Source organism: Capra hircus, chromosome 24 (genome assembly GCF_001704415.2).
Source record: "Capra hircus breed San Clemente chromosome 24, ASM170441v1, whole genome shotgun sequence".
Taxonomy (NCBI): domain Eukaryota; kingdom Metazoa; phylum Chordata; class Mammalia; order Artiodactyla; family Bovidae; genus Capra; species Capra hircus.
The window spans coordinates 26,062,142-26,078,690 of record NC_030831.1 but is presented as its reverse complement, the minus strand read 5'-3'; the positions used below and the strand labels follow the sequence as shown (position 1 = coordinate 26,078,690).

General features: G+C 40.3%; 1 protein-coding gene across 1 annotated transcript in view; it reads left to right on the top strand.

Moving 5' to 3' along the window:
- DSG4 (desmoglein 4) overlaps positions 4,305–16,549 on the top strand; it is a 40,178-nt gene continuing 27,933 nt past the window's right edge. The window contains 2 exon segments of the mRNA NM_001314293.1: positions 4,305–4,352; positions 16,497–16,532. Coding sequence (NP_001301222.1) covers positions 4,305–4,352; positions 16,497–16,532 — 84 coding nt within the window.

The window sequence follows — 16,549 nt, the reverse complement described above, 5'->3', positions numbered from 1 at the left end:
CCCTAACATCATTTTCATAGTATCTTTGCCTGTAGAGATGTCTTTCTTTTTTTTCTAAAAAGAATTTGTATTGGAATGTACTGAATTAGCTGTCCTCTGTGGCATTCTTTTTAAAAATCGTATTAAAGTGCTCTCTATGTGTTAGGAGGGTATGACGTTTGGGATGAAAATATACTATGACTTTGGAAGCAGGAAGAGACAATATTATAGAAGCACAAGAACTGTAATTATATATCAAAAGCACCCCTGAAATTCAATGTACACTTTCATGTGAGGAAATGAAATACTACTGGTTTGATTTCAAACATTAATAGTAGGGCACGCTTAACTTGAAAATTTCCATTTACAGAGTTAGGTGGTAAACTCAATAGTTTTTGGTCAACTCTACAACATAGAAAGGCTGATTCATGTTGATATATGGCAGAAACCAACACAATATTTTAATAAATTAACCTCCAATTAAAAGTAAATTTAAATTAAAAAAAAAACCGACTATGGTCAAAGTTGCACACATTGGTAAATATACCAAAAAATGTATTTACTTATACACATTAAATGACTAAATTCTTCAGTATATGAATTATACCTCAATAAACCTCTCATTTAAAAAGAAAGGTAACATTCAGCCGTCAACTCTTTTCTATTTTGCCTTCATATATCTACCATTACTGAAAAGTGGCTTAAAAGTGTTGGTCACTCAGTCGTCCAACTCTGCAATTCCATGGACTGTAGCCCACCAGCTCCTCTATCCATGGGGTTTCCCAGGAAAAGTACTGGAGTGTGTAGCTTTCTCTTCTCCAGGGGATCTTCCCAACCCAGGGATGGCACCCGTGTCTCCTGCATTGCAGACAGATTCATTACTGTCTGAGCCACAATGTAGCCCTTATTTCTATTGCTTATTGTTTCTTTTCTTTGAAATTCACCCTATGAATAGCAATTCAGATAGAAAATTCTGTATTTCAGAAGAAATCAATCAACAATGTTATAAACAAAAGAAGGAAATCCTTGTAAAATATCTCCATACTTTTCTCCAAGGGAAAAGTATAATTTTCTCCTTGTGAAAAACAATAACTCATAGGTATCTAAACTTGTTTCATTAATTTGCTTTGGCAAATTAAATTATTATGATTCAATATTAACTAAAATAAAACAAAAAAAATTCCTTTAACTGGCTAAACAATGGTCAGTTTTCGTATGATGATCTTAGTATAATACACCATTAGAGGTTACCTCAGAGCCTGCTTGGAAGTTGTTATAGAAATAAAACCATCATGATAGCCACTGACTTCTCCCTGATCCTTTAGTTCCTTCTTAAACTCGGACTGACCCAGGATTCAAAACCATAAATCCCTGCTGGCCTCTCCCATTCGCTACTGTTCTGTAGTGACTCTCACTGCAATCAAAGATCTCCCACATTTATTCCTGCCTCTTGGTCCAGAGCATGGTACTGGAAGCAGTGAAGCTCCCATAACTCTCTACCATCCTCTCATATTCTCCTTTTGCTGTGGACACCAAAAAAGAACTGGTATATGGGCCATGATAAACTGGTAGAACATAGAAAGAAGGTGTCAGTCATATATTTTTTAAGCCTGAAATTCCATTTATTTGAGACACTTTATTTTCTTCTCCTGTGTTTTCACAATTCAAATTCAAGCAATATTGCACATTACATTTCCACAAGACACAAACCATCTCCAGAGCTGTTGGTGGTATGTTTCTAGGGGTGGAAATAATGCCACAGTTAGCCGAGGAATAACCCCACTCACTGACACAATGCAAATTCTCATTGTCCTTCTTTATTCCAAGCTAAGTCAAATCCTTCATACAAAAATAAAAACAAGGTCATAGTGTAATTATAGCCAATAAAAAGGTCTCTGGGAAGCCAGATTGGAGAGAACCATCTCTTATCACCCTTTCTCTTAGAAATAATCTCAAGCAACAGCATCATTTGCACCTTTGATATTCAGAAAAACAAAGGGGAAAATGCTGTGCATTCCAAAAGCCCTAAGCTCACTGGCACCATTGAGAGAGGATATATCTCAAAGAGTAAAAAATAATTTAATGTTGTTCTGACGTAGCTATAAAAGAAAACTTTTCTATGGTAGATACAATTGTCATATTTCAAACCTCTGGACAAAAATTTATGCAAATGAAGAAGGATGAAAGCTCAGTTGGATATAAAAACGTTACAAGAGAATGCTCTGAATGCTTATTTACTCAAGCATCAGTTCAGTTCAGTTCAGTCGCTCAGTCGTGTCCAACTCTTTGTGACCCTATGAATCACAGCACTCCAGGCCTCCCTGTCCATCACCAACTCTCGGAGTTCACTCAAACTCAAGTCCATCGAGTCGGTGATGCCATCCAGCCATCTCATCCTCTGTCGTCCCCTTCTCCTCCTGCCCCCAGGTTTCCATAATTCTTGGTTTAAAGACTAATCTAGCATACAATTAAACAGTTGGTTAATATCCACCCCATGAAGGTATGTGCATTAGTCTTGTACATTCTGAAGAGCCACTCAAAGATGTATTTTAAAACACAATCCACACGCCTGCTTTATCAGGTCATCTTCTATATACTTGAATTAAGCAGATATAGGTTGTTCAGTGGTAGAATTCTCACCTTTCACACAGGAGGTCTGGGTTCATTTTCCGGCCTAGGCAGCCACAGTGTCCCCTGTTTAGGGGCTTTCCTGGTGGCTCAGATAGTAAAGAATCTGCCCGCAATGCAGCAGACCTGAGTTTGATCCCTGGGTCAGGAAGATCCCCTGGAGAAGGGCATGGCAACCCACTCCAGTATTTTTGCCTGAAGAATCCCATGGACAGAGGAGCCTGGTGGGCTGCAGTCCACGGGGTCGCAAAGAGTCAGGTATGACCAAGCAACTAACACACCCAGATGCATAGGTTAGCCTAGGCAGATACATCCAAATACTGTCTCTTTGTAACAATTCATTTTTTAACGTTGCTTAAGTATAATTTCCTGCTCTCTGTCCCACCAATACCTTTAACATATCACTCATTTCTCTTCACTTTAGAATACTATGCCAGCCCTCCAACTGCCTAGATTCTATCCTGTGCTTCCAAAAATGCTAAACTAAGGTTCTCAAGAGACTAAGTGTTATTTGGAATACATTCCATGAGTAGGGATTGCTTCTGCATTGTTTCTGAAGACAAGACACAGTCTCCCTTTAAAATTCTCCAACAACACCTACTAGCAATTAGAGAACGTTTAACATTTTCTTTTTATGTTTGTGAAAGTTGATGCCAGCTAGCAGTTTTTTTCATGAGAAAACTATACCTATTCTAAACCCAGACAAACAAAGGAGAAGAAAGAAATGAAAAGGGGAAAATGATTTTCAGAAATAACCAGATGTTGCTCTGCTCTCTTCCCCTTCAGTTCTTAGATTTCCAATTTCGGCTTCTCGATACATCGTTATGAGGACTTAACAGGTGTTCCTCAGCCATGTTATATACTTTTTTATCAGCAGAAATGCCATGAGGGATAAACACACTCTGTACTGTGGTTACCTTAGAACAATTTAATTAATGTTATACCACACTAGTTTGACTGTATACTAAGAAGATGCTAAATCGTGTAAACAAATATTCTAGTGAACTCAAGCATTTCTTTGTCTTAACTTTATTTTTAGAAGATCTTTAAAATTGAAGAATGCACCTCAACAACAGGACTTCTTTAGGAGCAAGGGAAGAATCACTAGAATTAAGACATGAGAATTCCATTATTCTGTCTGTTTCCCTACTTAGGCCTGGTACCTTTTCACAATGTCCTGTGCTCAAAGTGTCAGTCCTTGAAGTTGACTCTGCAGTGACCATGTGCGTGTGTATATGTACGTGTGTGAGTATATGTAATTTTGCTTTTACAATGTTGGCAGTAAGAAGAAGCCTACTAATTTCATTCAGCATGATGACAGGCCCTAGCATTTTAATTATTTTTCATGTTGTGAGTAATTTATTATTCATTGGGTATCTTCCCTGTAAATCTTGTCCGCACTCTGTAGGGTTTTTCTTTGGTGCCCAACAAAGGGTTTCATTGCAATAAGAATCAAGGTGTGTCTATGCTGTTACCCAGAACCCAGGCAATGCCCGTCCTTCAGGCCAGCCCAGGAGTTCGGGGTGGGGAAACAGAGTCATTATAGAACATCTTCATCCCTTGGCCCAGAGAGCAGCAGAGTCATCACCCAGGCCCTCCTCAAAGGGCATTTCAAAGCACATTTTCCAGAGCCGAATTCAGGACGAGGACCAGGCTCAAATCAAATCTCACTGCCCGTGCAAGAGAGACCCAGAGGAATGGACTGGCTCCTTTTCAGGAACATTTGCCTTCTGATCATTTTAACGGTAAGTAGAATCTAAAGACCTGGGAAAGAAGTACAGACCCGAGGCCTTGCCTCCTGGGTCAGCCCTTGGACTTTCTACCTGGGATTTGCTCCATTTTTAAACCTTTTCCTGCCAAGGGAGTTCTATGAGTCTAGCCTCTGGGACTTCAAAGGACTCTGCATGCTGGATAAATGCCATAGAGAAGCAGGGTGAGAATCTGGTTGAATTAGACCTAAATGACATCAGAGACAGACTCTAATTCAGATAAACTTCTGGAATGTTTTTATAATTTATAATCAGAAATGCAATTATTTTTCTATTTTCTTTTACTTAGACTTAAATCAGACTGATTGCTGTCAAAATTCTCAATGTAAATGGGTTCTAGGGAAGTAAAGTCGATCAACCCCATTTCTTTTAAACAGTTATTTCCCTGAGAGTTTGTTTCAATGTGGAAGAATGTTAACTATGCCTGCAATTACTTATAAAATATCTAAGTCATAGGAATTTTTTCCTCAGAAATGACTAAAGAAAAATGAATGCCATGAAGAGAAACCCTTTCTGGAATTATTAAGGCATTCCTACAGTCCAAGAAGGGAACAATTACATGATCTATTTTTTCAGTGTAAACATGGCATTTTGGATATTATATTACTTTCCTCCAACCCTCATAACACATAGTGAGTATTCCAGCCTTCAAAGAGATTGTTGCGGTTGTTGTGTAGTCGCTAAGTCGTGTCTGACTCTTCTGCAACCCTATGGATCGTAGCCCGCCAGGCTCCTCTGTCCATGGGATTTCCTAGGCAAGCATAATGGAGTGTGTTGCCACTTCCTTCTCCAGGGGATCCTCCCAACTCAGGGATGGAACCCGCATCTCCTGCATTGGCAGGTGTATTCCTTATCACTGAACCACTAAGGAGGCCCATTAGAAAGAGATTAGGCAGCTCCTAATACCAGATCCTTAGAGGAACAAAGATCAGGTTAGTTAATTCATCAAACAACTGTCAATTCAACTAGAAAAGTCTATTTGAGAATAAAATAAGTTAGATTAGACTAGACTTAAATCTATTATTGGTCAAGTGACAGAACAATTCGGTCAAAACAGTTAAAAAATAAGTGGAAAGATAGAAGAGAATTGTTGGAAATTGTAGGGATTTTTTTTCCCAAGCAAATAAAGCCAAATACCTATAGTTGGCTGCACCTCAGTTTCCCAGGAATGTCAGCAGTGGTGCTGCAACGTAAGCTTGGTAAATGATTTCCACCCTATTCTCAGGCAGTGGTGTTATATGAGACTCATGTGAATGTCAGCTCAAAAGGGCAGAAGGCAGCCAAGCGGGGAAGATAAGGAATCATTGTACAGTTGGTCTGGCTGGCACTGTCCTTATGCAGTTCACGTTTCTATGGACTTCAAAAGTGGTGCAGGAGCCCGACGCTGCCAAAGGGCACACAGTCCAAGCTTGGAAGGGAACACCGGTAGAACATTCCATTCTCTGAGCTTGGAAGACAGAGTACAAAATGACAATTTTTGAAAAGTATGTGTAAACTGAAAAACTCCAAATAGAACTGCAATGCCCTGCTGTAATGATCACTGTTCATTTATTCCACTAAAGGAAGAGGGAACATTCTGACTTTATCTTTAACGGAAATCAAGAATCATCAGTATGACCTCTTGTTACACTTCTGTGGGTTATCTGCATATTTTGACTCAGAAAAACTTTTCGTTTCTGTAAGAAAAACTGATCGCATGTATCAAGAGTTTAAAGGTGACTTTTGAGCACTAAATTTTGCCTCCTATTCCTCTATGCACAGCATGTTTTATGACAATATTGTTAACTGAAGAGTTCATCTTTCTTCTCTTGATCTTGAAAGAGTATTATATTCCAGATTCTCAGGATCTCTTTTTGGTAGTATTGATTTATTATCCTTAGTAATTTTGGAGTTTTTGATACTAAATTTCTCCCAGCATGCCTGCGTGCTAAGTCACTTCACTTATGTCCGACTCTTTACGACCCTATGGACAGTAGCCCACCATGCTCCTCTGTCCATGGGATTCTGCAGGCAAGAATACTGAAGTGGGTTTCCATGCCCTCCTCCAGGGGATCTTTCTGACCCAGGGATCAAACTCGCATCTTCTGTGGCTCCTGCACTACAGGTGGATTCTTTACTGTTGAGCCACAAGGGACACCCAAATTTCTCCCTACTCCCCACTAAAGTATTTGTGTTTTACATTTCTTAATAATGGTGATAGACTTAAAGACTTGCATTTCTAATAGATTCCTTAACGTATCAATTAATAACTTTTGGAATTGGGAAGTAAAAACTTCTAGCATGTTTCAACATTGGAATAAATTCAAGAAATGTTTAAGGACAATCAATACAATATTATAGATGCTGTGGAAAACAGGCATGCCTACTTGTCTTTCGGGCTTCCCAGCGGCCACTGAGCAAGCAAAAGGAAAGTGTTAGTCACTCATTCATTTCCGACTCTTTGCAACCCCATGAATTGTATTCAGACTCTTTGCCATCTGAACCACCAGGGAAGCCCCAATGGTAAAGAATACACTTGTGATGCAAGAGACTTGGGTTTGATCGCTGGGTCAGGAAGATTCCTTGGAGGAGGAAATGGTACCTCATTCCAGTATTCTTGCCTGGGATATCCCATGGACAGAGGAGCCTGGAGGGTTACAGTCCATGGGGTCACAAAGAGTCGGACACGACTTAGTGACTAAACAACAACAAGTTATCTTTCATTTCCTGAACCTGAACTCTGACCTTTTTTCATGAACTAAATCAAAGGCTCTCTGGAGCATCACTGCAGCTTACACTAACGAGGGTGTGGCAGCCTCTCAGAGACGGTCCTCTGTGTCATCTACCACAAAAAGTACTTTAAGCAAGATTTTGACTGACTTAACCTATAAAAGGTACCCCCAAACTCTACAATACAAGAGGGTGTTTCATTATACCACAGGAGTCCTTTGGCATCTTCTTTCTAAGGGTGCTGCTCATCATGTACTTCTATAAAACAAACCAGGGTGGGAAGGTGTAGTCAACATTGAACTGAGACTCAGAAGCCCCAAGGTTGAGTCACAGCTTCCCCTCAAAGGGGCTGCGTGCCTTTGGCCAAGGCACCCAGCCTCGCAAGGCCTCACTGTGCCCCACATCTGGACACACAGTTAGACATGATGTCACCAAGTTTCTTCCAGTGCAGAAACTCTGCAAATCATAACTGGCTCCTGAATATTATTTTCATAACTTTGGTTGTAGAATCTAAAGCTAGAAGTCATGCTATGAATTACATGGTTTTTTTAAATTTTGAATTATATGTTTTATTGGACTTCTCTATAGCTCAGATGGTAAAGAATCTGCCTGCAATGCAGGAGGCCTGGGTTCAATCCCTGGATCAGGAAGATCCTCTGGAGAAGGAAATGGCAACCCACTCCAGTATTCTTGCCTGGAGAAACCCATGGACAGAGGAGCCTGGTGAGTTACAGTCCCTGGGGTCACAAAGAGTCAGACACAACTGAGCAAGTAACACTACTACTATAGGTTTTATTAGGAAGGAATCACCTTAAAGCAGGGCAGTTATTAGCTGTGAGAGGATATATTTTACCAAGTTGATAAAATCATTAAAAACAGGCACATAGCTTTTATCAGATAAGAATTTTCATACACCTATGGTGATCATTTGTGCTATATATAAAATGTAAACATTACAATAAAATATTCTGGTTCTTGGAAAGTACCAGAAAGGTTGGTGGCAAAGCATATAGATACTATCTCACTGTAAGCTGAAAACAAGCATCAAGATTTTAAAACATATTTAGAACTAACTTATCAATCTCTCACTTAAAACAATGCTATTATGATATGTGGAACCGAATTTTGTTTTTATTTATATAATTGACAGGAAAATTTCTAGAAGTATAAGATAGAAGGGAAAAAAAAAAAAACCATTATCTGATTTGGTTTTTTTACCTGTATTAAACAGAATACCCTCAGTTCAGTTCAGTTCAGTCACTCAGTCGTGTCCAACTCTTTGCAACCCCATGAATCGCAGCACGCCAGGCCTCCCTGTCCATCGCCAACTCCCAGAGTTCAGTCAGACTCACGTCCATCGAGTCCGTGATGCCATCCAGCCATCTCATCCTCGGTCGTTCCCTTCTTCTCCTGCCCCCAATTCCTCCCAGCATCAGAGTCTTTTCCCTAGACAGCCTTAAATGACTGGTATAAGTACTGCTTGTTATAGAGCATTAAAAAATGTCTTCATCACACCAAAGGTTACATAGAAGCAAACCTCATCTTTATTATTTTTTGTTAATATAAATGGCTAAGAAATTATACATTTTAACCCCCCCAGTGGGAAAAAATGTATTTTTGCCTTCAAATACCTGCAGACTTCATGATGAACTAAAAAAATAAATGTTCCATTCTATGATATATCAGAGCTTCCCTAGTGATTCAGTGGTAAAGAATCCGCCTGCAAGGCAGGAGACACGGGTTCTACCCCTGGGTTGGGAAGATTCCCTATAGAAGGGAACGGTAACCCACTCCAGCATTCTTGCCTGAGAAATCCCACGAACAGAGGACCTACAATTTTAATAGCCTTCTAAATAATATCTCCCTGTCCAGTTGTAGCATAAAAGTCCTGCTCTCAAAATATTTCATGGCTCTTGAGACTCTATGACGCTCTCCCTCTTTCAAAGACATTTCTCTTTTTTAGAGAACTTCTGGATGACTTTTGTCTATACTTTAGCATCCAGAGAAGAATCCTTGTAAAGGAATGAACCTGTTGTTTGAGCTGCTGTGATGTTTCCTTTTCTCTCCCACTTGGAATCGAGGTTGGAATTCTCCACTCACAGAGAGCAACTCTGATGACAAAGTTGTCAGAGGAGGGACTGGAGTGAAACCTTCAGATATTACCTGCCTGAGAAATGTTTGGCCTGCCTTTCTACACAGAAAATTATATGGCTTCCAAACGAAAATGCCACTACTTAATATACCTTCAATTACAAACAAAAGTGGTATAATTAGGCTTGAACTTGGCATCTCCCTCAGAACAGCAGTTGCTTTCCTCAATTATTTTTACAAGTCTTATTCAGGGGAGAACTGCTTATTAATAAATTGGTCCTAGGTGTGCAAATGACTTCGAAAACTGACTTTAAAAAGATAAGTTATATAGGTGAAAAATAGCCTTATTCTGTGGCTACTGCTTGAAATACACTTAGCATGAAACAGAGTAATATGTATTTCAACACTGCAATCAGCACATGTATGACTTAGATTCTCCATATCATATATAAAATCATCATTTTCCCTCTACTAGAAAGTATTTTAAAACAAAACTAGACCCAGAAAAAACTCCAGCAATTTGCCAAAAATTAGTTGGCTAGAGAATATTACATATCCTATTATTCTCCCTGAAATATACACATCATAAAAGGTTGGAAGTTGTACACAAAAGATAATGCGTGTCACATAATATTTTGTCTATAAAACTTTGTGAATGAATGCATGGGTTTAGTTTCTAATTTGTCTTTCTTACCGAGTCACTTTACCGTATTTCCCACTTATATGCAACAGGCAACTTCAATGGGGCTGTGAGTTTCAAAGTGAGTTTGAGGGTTAAAAATTGAGACAACAACCAAGGGGTCAGTCTCTGGTATTTGCTCTGTCACTGCCATCCCATTTCACCACCTTCCACTAGCAAAACATCCTACAGATAACAGAGTTATTTCACACACATAACAAAAACCCTGAAAGATAAATAGAGATATCCTCATTTTATAAATAAAACTGGGGGCATAAATGATTCATAAATGTACCATAAGGGGTACAGTGTGATTGAACCCATTATCACATGTCCCAAACTCAATCTACAGTTCCAAAACGGACCCCTTTCCCGAAATGAGCCAATGTTGTAACCTTCTTTTATAGCGTATATGATATTCCGGTATCTTTTCTTGTCTGTTTTCCTCCCTCTTTTAACCTGTGAGCTCTTTACCCCATCTGAGTTTTCATCATATTCTTGGAGATTAGCATAGGCACATACATTTTAGTTTCCTTGGCACTTTTACATTGCTAGAAAAGGTCCTATTCAGGTTACTAAAGTTAACACCATTTATTGTAAGGACCTCCAGAGAAAAAAAAGGAAGACAGGAAACTCATCAACTAGGGCACAGGGACTGGGAGTGGCATTTCTGGGTCATATGATAGTTTTATTTTTGGTTTTCTGAAAAACTTCCACATTTTGTTCCACCGTGGCTGAACCAATTTACACTTCTATCAACAGTGTACTAAGGTCCCCTTTCCTCCATATCGTCGCCAACATTTGTTATCTGTGGTCTTTTTGATGATAGTCCTTCTGACAGGTGTTACTTGATATTTCATTACGGTTTTTAATTTGCATTTCTCATTTCATCGTGATTAATGATACTGCACATCTTTTCAAGTACCTGTTGGCCATATGAATGTCCTTTGGATAAGTGACTATTCAGGTCTTCTGCATTTTTCAATTGGGTTTTGGTTTTGATGTTGCCTTGTATGAGCTATTTACATATTTTGGATATTGACTCATTGGTCATATCATTTACAAATGTTTTCTCCCATTTAGTACTTGTCTTTTCATTTTGCTGATGGGTTCTTTGGCATCAAATGACTGCAACTTTTGGATTCTACTGGCTATATTTAAAAAGCAGTGTAACAGTTTTATTTCAAAATATCAACATTTACAATATTCTTAAATTCCATCCTTTACAGCTATTTAAACTCATGATGAAATTTTTTAGATGTCTTAGGTTGTTTTCCACTGTATCCACCCTAGTTTCTGCCTACTTGAAAGTCTGCAAAGTTAATATTGGATGTGTGTGGTATGAAAATACCTGCTGGAGGATGGACCCAAAGCACTGATTCTTTTTGTTAAATTAATTAAGTTAATTAATTAATTGTCTAATTAATTAAATTATTTATTTAATAAATTAAAACAAAAAATTAGGTTAAATTTTTTAGAAAATTTTGAAGAAGCACATCATTTTTTAAAAAACATTAGGGCCACATAAGCAAAAATTTCTGAAGATTTCTATAAGACAGTATTAGGAATAGTTCAACACAGACATCAATATTCTCCCAGTCAGAAGAATAATTATGTGACAGCAAGGTTTAAGCAAAACCAGGGCAATTTGGCAAAATAATATCAGGTGATTCAAGAGAAGTTTTAGGCATTGAGTAAATGAATTGTTAAAAGATAAACTAAAACATATTAAAATTTTAGAATTTATTTGAACAAAAACTGATTCGAATCAGGTATCACCAAACTGTAAGCAGTGAGAAACACTCTGCCCACAGAGGCTGGGGGAAAGCTTTTATAGAGAAAAAGCAAAAGCGAAGTTAGGAAATTATTGGTGCTGCCGTCTAAAGCCTGAGATTTCCCAGGTGGCTCAGTGAGTAAAGACCTGCACTGCAGGAGATGCAAGGGGCACAGGTTCGATCCCTGGGAAGATCCCCTGGTGGAGGGCACGGCAACCCACTCCAGTAGCCTTGTCTGGAGAATACCATGGACAAAGGAGCCTGGGGGGCTACACTCCATGGAGCTGCAAAGAGTTGGGCTCAACTAAAGCAACTGAGCACACGCACAAGCACAGCCTAAAGCCTAGTGGACTATCTGTGCACAGCTATCCTTGAGGCATTAACAGGCTTAGATCTCGGTTTGCTTGCCTCAACACCAGAGCATCAGAGCCACCCCAGTTTAATAGCCTCCTGCTTAATTAATTAACAAAAAGAGTCAGTAATTTGGGTCCATCCTCCAGAGGGTGTTTTCATACCACACACATCCAATACTAACCTGGCAGACTTTTAAGTAGGCAGAAACTAGGGTGGATACAGTGGAAAATTACTGCCACATCACTGACTGAGTTATGAGCAGAACCCCACTAGGACTCACTCTATCTTCCAGTTAAAATTAGGTTACTGGGTTGATTATAGCTCAGAGAGGAAGCAGGATACTGAACTAGCCTGATTCTCAGTCAAACCTAAGACAACATCAGGTAGGACAAGAGGAATAGGTGGAAGAGAACATCAAAGGAGAGAGAAGGAAGGAGGAGAAGCAGAGGAGAGAGAGAAGAGAGACAAGGGGGAATCTAAATCACAGAACCTGTCAGTTCTCTGTTATCCTAGTATCCTGATGCCCTGAATGGAAGACATCTATTAAAGTGACACATAAGGCAACCTTCAAAATATACGATGTCTTTATGTATTCACTGACATGGAATTTTACCCCAATAATCACTGCAAAAAACAAATTATCAAATGGCATGTTATAATATGATTTCTTTTTGGTTAAAAAAATTACAACTTGTATATGTGTTAAAAAAAAAAAAAAAGTCCTGGAAGAATTTCTCCAAATATCAACCATGGTGATTTCCAAGTAGTGGTATACTGTGTGATTTTTTACTTTCTTAGACCTTCCAGAATCATTTATCTTTCTAACAAAAAGAATACCTAACTCCCAAAAAGCAATATTTTAAAAAAATCTATTTATTTATTTATTTGGCTATGTTGGGTCTGAGTTGTGATACTTTGGATCTTCGTTGTGGCTCAGTGGCTTAGTTGCCCCTCAGCATGTGGGATCTTAGTTCCCTGACCAGGGATCGAACCTGCATCCTTTGCAATGGAAGGTGGATTCTTAATCACTGGACCATCAGGGAAGTCCCCAAAAGGCAATACTAACTATGAAATAAGAGATCTTATGCAACCAATTAAAACCACCTTCTGTTCAATAATAAACTTTCTTCCCAGGTCTAGATATTTTACTATGTCTAATAAAAGTACACATGAGTGAGAAAGTAAGTTAAAAGGAAACACTGGGCCCTACTGCCAAATTTCTCATCCGTGTTTTACCCTCTCTGGACTCAGCTGTCATGCCAAATCCCCACCCTACACTCCCTCTTACACCCCCATTTCACACCTGCAAAATCTACTCTGCCCCCCTCCACCAGTCCCAGGCTCTCTGGTCTCAGTTCACTGACTCTCTGGAGTTCACAGTCGTGTCTGATCCCCTCCCTGCATCTCTGCTCTGTTCTTGACAACAATCCCCAAAGCCAGGACAGCCCTTGTATTCTTTGTCCACTCTCCCCCAGACTGCCAAGCACTGCTAGAAAAGGCACAGAACAAATGCACAATGAGGGAATGATCATTTCAAGAATGCTAGGTGGGCCTACCGCTCCTCTCTGACTTGGGCTGTTGGGCTGGCTTCCTGTCACCTCCCCTCTGGCAGATTCCAGCGGTCTTTGACAGGTCTCATGTAGCCCTCCCCATGCCTGCTCACTCCAATTGTTCAGAACTATGGAGTAGGTATGTGTGTAATTTTCCCCCAATTACACCTCCAAATGATTTTCTCTCTTCATTGTATCCTTTTGCTCTTCTGTTTCAAAAGGAGAAACAGTCTTCCTCGTATCTGGGTCTCTTTCACCCACCGTCCTCATTCAGCCATGCCCATTCTCTCAACCAGGGCTTCCCTGGTGGCTCACTGGTAAACAGTCCAACTGCCGAAGCAGGAGATGTGAGTTCTATCCCTGGGCTGGAAAGATCCCATGGAGAAGGGAATGGCAACTCACTCCAGTATTCTTGCCTCGGAAATCCCATGAACAGAGGAGCCTGGAGGGCTACAGTCTGTGGTGTCTCAAACAGCTGGACACAACTGAGTGACTAAAGAACAACACAATTTTCTCAGTCACAGTCGTAACTACTCTCTGATTTCTTCGCCCTTCTCCCCCTCCATTTCCTTTCTCTTCCTATGACTCTTTCTCCACAATCCCATTTCCTCTCCCTGTAGACTGTGTCCCAACATATGCCTGGATCTAGTTAAATCCTCACTGCACCTCACACTTTAAAAATCTCTGAACTTGAAAATGTAATCTATCATTGCTCTTTCCATTTTTCTCAATAACTTATTTCTTGACTCCTGTAATTTGATTTATGCCCCTGGGAAAAGTTAGCAAAGACTGACCACTTTAGATCCCCTGACATCCTCATCCCCATTCTCCTTGTCCTTGTTATGGCACGTAAACCCCTAAAGATCCCCTCTTTGTCTAACTTGTCACTCCAGTCCGCTCACTCCGCCTGCTCTTTGGCTACTTCTCCTTAATCTACTTACCCAACTTCTTTTCCTTTCTGAACTACACATCCTCTCCAACCCTCCACCACAAGGACCATAACCCCTATCCCTTCTTAGCATTCTCACACTAACAGAATCTGCTGTACACCCACAGCCCTGCTCCCTTGACCTCTCTTTTCTGTTAGTCTCTGGGTGCCCTCTGTTTTCAGATTTCTTCCTTCTGACCTCTGCACAAGCAGTTCCCATTAGATTCCAATCCCTGCCTACTTCTTTTATCTTAAACTGTTTCAAGTCATAGCCTCATTTCCTTCAACTTTAAACAGCACTCCTGTTGGATAAATTCTACTTGTACAGGTGGCATACTTGGTAAAGAATCTGCCTGCCAATTCAGGAGATTCAAGAGATGTGGGTTTGATCCCTGGGTTGGGAAGATTTCCTGGAGAAGAGAACAGCTACCCATTCCAGCACTCTTGCCTGGAGAATCCCACGGACAGAGGAATTTGGTGGGCTACAGTCCATGGGGTTGCAAAGAGTCAGACGCGACTGGGTACACACACACATATAGCTTTTATATCTATTCCAAATTTCAGAAACCCATTGCAAACAAATAAAACAAACTTAGGTAAGGTAAGGTGAAGTCGCTCAGTCGTGTCCGACTCTTTGTGACACCACGGACTGTAGCCTACCAAGGTCTTCCATCCATGGGGTTTTCCAGGCAAGAGTACTGGAGTGGGTTGCCATTTCCTTCTCCAGAGGATCTTCCCAACCCAGGGATCGAACCCAGGTCTCCCTCATTGTAGGCAGATGGTTTACCATCTGAGCCACCAGGGACCTAAAACAAATTTGGGTCACCATTTTCCTGCAGTGATAATCTCCTGCTGAATTTTCTGTTTCTATAATAGTACCTCAATTCTCCAAGAAAGCCTCACTCACGTCACCAGAATCACGTGACTCTGCCTCTCTCTTGCCCCACAGCCCACAAGCATCCATCCTCTCTCCTTCCCAGTGCCACCTTAGCACCGATGTTCATGTTCTATGTCTTACCTACGCAACTGCTATCTAAGGGTGTCAACTTCAAGTGCTTTCTCCTTGTAATCTCCTCTTTGTATCAATGACATGTTTTAAAAATCATGTTCTCATCACTCCCAATCTCTTACCCAATAAAGTCTAGACTCTTGAGTCTGGCATATAAAACTTCATGATCCGGCTCCAAGCTCACATCTAAGCCTTGTCGCCCATCCCTCCTCATCATTTCCTCTAATTCCTCGAGTCCCTTGGACTGCAAGGAGATTCAACTGGTCCATCTTAAAGGGGATCAGTCCTGGGTATTCACTGGAAGGACTAATGTTGAAGCTGAAACTCCAGTGCTTTGGCCACCTGATGTGAAGAGCTGACTCACTGGCAAAGACTCTGATGCTGGGAAAGATTGAGGGCAGGAGGAGAAGGGGACGATAGAGGATGAGATGGTTGGATGACATCACCAACTCAGTGGACATGCGTTTGGGTAGACTCCGGCAGCTGGTGATGGACAGGGAGGCCTGGCATGCTGCGCTTCATGGGGTCACAAAGAGTTGGACATGACGGAGCTACTGAACTGAACTGACTGAATATTATTTACCATTTCCAGAACATCCTCTAAAACAGTGCCTTTACAACTGTACTTGTGTTTTCCTCTTGCGAAAATTTTCTTCCCCATCAATTCCTCTTATCAAAGCAGGTTCATCCTGCAGACCCTTTCAATGGCCTCCTCTCCTATGAGTCTTTCCCAGGATTCACCTTGATAACTTGAGTGGTCCACTCTGTCCTTTCACTGAGCCCATCAGTATCTATGTTGAAGCATGTATCCTAACCTGCCTTGCTTTAAGTTAAAATTATGTCTTCCCTAAAAGTTAAGCCTTTAGAGGGCAAAAAGCCTGTATTTTGCATCACCCATGTTTATTCCATATTATTAACAAAATAGTATTTAACAAATGAATTAATAGAAACACTGTCGATGCTTTTCTGGTACTGCTTCCTTTAAATTATGAAAATTCATGCTTATATTTTACCTTCCGTAACAGGTGGTGCTGGAAGTAAACAGTGAATTTGTTGTTGAGGTAATGTATAATAAAAC